The sequence below is a fragment of the Eucalyptus grandis genome, chromosome 11 (assembly GCF_016545825.1).
Source record: "Eucalyptus grandis isolate ANBG69807.140 chromosome 11, ASM1654582v1, whole genome shotgun sequence".
In the NCBI taxonomy this organism is placed as follows: Eukaryota; Viridiplantae; Streptophyta; class Magnoliopsida; order Myrtales; family Myrtaceae; genus Eucalyptus; species Eucalyptus grandis.
Window position 1 is genome coordinate 7,294,715 of NC_052622.1, and position 5,004 is coordinate 7,299,718.

Genomic DNA, 5,004 nt, shown 5'->3' on the forward strand with positions numbered 1-5,004 from the left:
GTACTTTTTTTGCTGCTTTCAGTATGGTTGACCCAAGGCTTCCATGCAAAATGCAAATATATATGTATATAATATAATATGATATAGTATATATGTGCTTTTAGCTGCTTTCTCCATGGTTGACTCAAGTCTTCCACGCAAACGGAGATCGATTGGCTGAGTTCAGAGTATGTACCCAGCAGCTACCTGCTATGGCACTACGGAAAGTAATGTGCATGCGCATAAAATATTCATAGGTGCTGCGCGCGCGCACATTTATACTGCTTTTTTGCCGCGTTCTCCATGATTGACCCAAGTCTTGCACGCAAATGTAGATCGATCGGCTGAGTTCAGAGTAGGTGCCTGGTAGCTACCCGTTACGGCGCTGCGGAAAGTAACGTGCATTGTGCATTTCATCACACTAAGAGCTATGTAACATGAACACACGACACGACATAACACGTCACGTTAATATGTTATTTTTCAAAAATAAAAAATCTCGACACGTTGAAATTCGTTGTATATTAAATAAATATTTAGTTTTTGAAATTATTTTTAATCTCATTTATTTATTTTTTATTAGAAAAAATCCCCACTAGAGTCCCTCACTCTCTTTTTCCCTTAAATTTATTTTCCTTTTCCTCCCCACGATCGTCCGTTCCCTCACCCCAAATTTACTTTTCTTTTCTTTCCCTCCAACCACCGTCGATTTCCCCCACCTGTCCCTGTCACTTTCCCTCCCCCCAAAAATACCCATCAGACTCCCATTTTTTAATTATTTTTGAGTTTCTTATCAAAACCCTAGCTCCTTTACTCTTCCTCCTCGCCGCTTGCGACCCTTCCTCTTCTCCTCCTCCCGATCCTTCTCCTTCCTCGCCGCTCGCCGCACGACCCCCTTCCTCGCCGCTCGCCGCTCGCCGCTCGCCGCACGACCGCCTTCCTCTCCTCTTCCTCTCGCCTTTGGTCCTTTCTCCCTCGCAGCTGCAACCTCGTCGGATCCATCGCAGCATCACAGTGGCGGCCCTCGCCTCAGTCTATGCTCGGCCGTCTCTCACCGACGCTCGCAGTCTGCTCCCTCCCGGACACGCATGTCGGGCAAAAGTTGACCGCGTTGACCGTGTCGGAAAATCGACACGCGTTGACCGTGTGTCCGACCGTGTCCGACCATGTCGACATGTCCGACACGGAAGGACGGACGACATGCTTCATAGACTCAGAGTCATTGATTCAATGCATCGTAACACGAGATGAAGCGTGTTTATATCCGCAGGCACCCAGCGCCACCTATAAAATCTGCTTTACGCCCTCATACTCTGCTCATCAAAACAAACTTGTCTCTATTTCGAACAAAATGGCTTGCTTGCCGTGCTTCTACATGTCCATACACTTTCTTTTCTTGTACTTGTCGTGCCAGCCTATTGACACGCACATCCTCTCTCGTTCTGTGAAACCTCTTTGTCTCGAGGATGAAATGTCTGCACTGCTACAGTTTAAAGAGGTATGAAATCGCCAATGTTTCGGGCGGTCTCTTGCTCATCCCAAGACTCTATCCTGGAAAAATAGTCAGGATTGTTGCTCTTGGGATGGGATCGAGTGCGATGAGAACACAGGCCATGTAATTGTTCTCGATCTGGGAAGTAGTTTTCTCTATGGTTCTATCGACAACAACAGTACCATCTTCCAGCTTGCTCATCTTGAAAAGCTCAATCTTGGCGACAATCACTTCAACTACTCTCGAATACCATCTCGAGTTGGAGATCTGTCAAGATTGACTCATCTCAATCTCTCTGCTTCCTTTTTTTCTGGCCAAGTTCCATCAGAAATCTTCAAACTTACAAGGTTGGTGTACCTCAACCTGTGTTGCAATCTGGATCCACATCATGATAGACTTTTGTTGGAGATGAAAGCGCCAGGCCTGAGAAGGCTATCTCAAAATCTGACCGGCCTAGAAGAACTTCTCCTTGGTTTCGTCAACATGTCGTCCCAAGTTCCCAACACTCTGGCGAATCTGTCTTCACTAAGAAGGCTGAACATGGATGAGTGTGACCTGCACGGTATATTTCCGCCTGCCATTTTTCATTTACCGAAGCTGCAATATCTTAGTGTGGATGACAATGAGGATCTCACGGGCCGCTTGCCTAACTTCAACTCGAGTAGTCCTCTTAAAGAGCTGCGACTGGGAGGCACAAGCTTTTATGGGGAGCTACCGGCTTCAATCGGTAATCTCCGCTCCTTGGAGATGTTGGATCTTTATTCCTGCAATTTGACAGGGTCCCTACCTATGTCAGTCGGAAACCTTCCTTTGTTGAGTTATCTTGACATAAGTCATAACAACTTCTCAGGATCCATCCCGGCTTCATTTGCTAACCTTAGCAACCTTGAATACCTAGATGTCGGAATGAACCCATTCGCTGCCCAGTCCACTTCCTCTTTGTCTTGGGTTTGGAAGATAAAAAAAAAGCTCGCCACTTTGAACCTTTGGAGGATCAATTTATATGGTGAGATTCCCCTTAATCGGAAACTTGTCTCAACTCGTGGAGTTACACTTTGTTGGCAACCAATTAAGCGGCACCATCCCATCTCAGCTCATGAACCTCACTCGGTTAACTGATTTGGGACTCTCAATCAATCAACTATCGGGTTCTATACCGTCTTGGCTTGTGAACTCGACACAACTAGTTCTGCTTGACCTTGCGCGAAATAAATTCCATGGCCAGATACCTTCATCAATCTATCAACTTCAAAATCTCCGAGTCCTACGCCTTTTTGAAAACAACTTCAGCGGTACTCTTGAACTAGACAACTTTCTCAAGCTCAAACAATTGCGAGTGCTCCAACTATCAGCTAACAAGTTATCATGCCGCACGAGTAGCGCGAATACTATTCTTCCTCAGCTTCGGGCCCTAGGACTGGCATCATGCAATTTGAGCGAGTTTCCTACATTCTTAAAAGGCCAAGAAAGTATTAATTGGTTGGACCTATCAAATAACAACATTAGGGGAGAAGTGCCATTTTGGGTGTGGAACGGAAGTTTTAATAGCATGCAGTACCTGAATCTCTCTCATAACTCCTTAACTGGTCTTGATCGATATTACCCGATAAATCCTTTATACATGTATACGATGGACCTATCTCATAACATGTTGAAAGGACCGCCCCCTGAAGCACCGCCATCCATAGTGTCCTATATAGTATCCAACAACAAGCTGACAGGAGCATTGCCACCATGGATCTGCAACTTGAGCTCAGCAATCACACTAGACTTGTCTTCTAACAATTTGACTGATGTGCTTCCGGATTGTTTGGGCAATATCAGCGAATCTCTCGTGATATTGAACCTAAAAGGCAACAATTTCCACGGAAACATTCCAGAGGTATCGAGGAGGGAGACGCAATTGACGATGATTGATTTGAGTGACAACCGGTTGCAAGGCAATTTACCGAGGTCCTTGGCCAATTGCAAAAGCTCGAGTTCATCAATGTTGCAAACAACTTTATCATGGACACCTTCCCATCATGGTTGGGATCTCTACCGGAGCTTCATGTCCTTATTTTGCGATCCAATAAATTCCACGGTGTCTTAGAGAGGCCTAAATCTAGTCTCTCATTCCTAAGCTACGGATACTTGACCTCTCTATTAATGCATTTGCCGGTAAGTTGCTTATGGAATTCTTTCAGTCTTTGAGTGCCATGAAATCTGACACGGGAACTTTACATACATGCACGGAGACCTATATCCATCAACGTGGCTTATGTACACCTACTATGGTGATTATGATTTCTCCATGACAGTGATTTACAAAGGTCTTAAACAGTATTACTCAAAGGTACTAGATGTCTTCACGGTCATCGACCTATCCAACAATTCGTTTGAAGGAGAGATCCCTGATGCCATAGGTGATCTCCAAGGATTGCATGGACTAAGCCTTTCCAACAATTTCCTCACTGGTCATATCCCATCATCATTTGGGAATCTCACGGTACTTGAGTCATTGGACCTTTCTCGGAACAAACTCTCAGGACGAATCCCCCAGAAGCTAACGGAACTGACGTTCCTTTCTTCCCTAAATGTGTCTTACAACAATTTGACAGGATTTGTGCCTAGAGGGGCACAATTCGATACATTTACAAACAATTCTTTTGAAGGGAACTCGGGACTGTGTGGGGAATTCATACCCAAGAAATGTCGACATTTGGGGTATGCGTTGGGACAACCTCCAACCCAATATGAAGAGGATTTGGGATTGCCAATTGAACTCGATTGGAAAATTGTTCGATGGGGTATGGGAGTGGCTTAGTGATTGGAGTGGTCATAGGAAATGCATTCTTCTCATGGAAACATGTTTGGATTGAGGAAAATAATAGGAGAAGGTGATGGCCTAGTAGGAGGCAACCTAGGAGAGGTAGGATTTCCTAGTCAGGCAAGTTTTCTAAATTCTAGAAATATTAGAATTTCCCTAAAAAGTAAACAGGGTATTTCCTTCTTTTTCTTAAATGTACTTTCTTCATAGCAGTCTCTTTTTCGTTATTTATGTCAAACTTCCACTTTCTTCAGTTAATTCCCATTACATCTATTTACAACCTCTCTAACATAAACTTACACTTTGTCTTTGTTGGGAAAACATCAATAGGGGAAAAATGAAATCAGATTATGAGGCGTGAATACCATATCTTTAAAAAATTATTTATTTCACAAAGTTGCTAATGAAAACTAGCAAAAATTCTCCAAAATATAACAAAGTCTCAAATAAGAATACCGTATAGGAACTTTAATATTTCTCCAAAAATTCTAAAAGAGGGAAATAATTGAAAATAATGACTATATTTTTAAAAAAAAAGGAAATTTGAGAATTAAAAATTATTGAGACGGAATCGAAGAATTTAAAATAGTGTTTTAGAATAGATGCAACCTTTCCTTTGAAAACGAAGCACTCGAATAGTTGGATCTGTCTCAGAACAAGCTGACAGGGTGAGTCCCGTAGCAACTGACTCGGCTCAATTCCCTCACCTTGTTTAATGTATCTC

At 43.2% G+C, this 5,004-nt stretch overlaps 1 protein-coding gene across 1 annotated transcript; it reads left to right on the top strand.

Annotated features, from left to right (window-relative positions):
* The first annotated feature begins 1,330 nt into the window (after window positions 1-1,330).
* On the top strand, window positions 1,331-4,277 carry LOC120289694 (receptor-like protein 7). The gene is made up of 3 exons (XM_039305010.1): window positions 1,331-1,477; window positions 1,547-2,198; window positions 3,772-4,277. Exons 1-3 carry the CDS (start codon window positions 1,331-1,333, stop codon window positions 4,275-4,277), a joined length of 1,305 nt encoding a protein of 434 aa, XP_039160944.1.
* Window positions 4,278-5,004: the final 727 nt, after the last annotated feature.

Coding starts and splice junctions, on each gene's coding strand:
- LOC120289694 (XM_039305010.1), top strand. CDS start 1,331: ATGGCTTGCTTGCCGTGCTTCTACATGTCCATACACTTTCTTTTCTTG. Junction 1,478..1,546: donor CACTGCTACAGTTTAAAGAG/GTATGAAATCGC, acceptor AAAAATAGTCAG/GATTGTTGCTCTTGGGATGG. Junction 2,199..3,771: donor GGAGCTACCGGCTTCAATCG/GTAATCTCCGCT, acceptor TCTCCATGACAG/TGATTTACAAAGGTCTTAAA.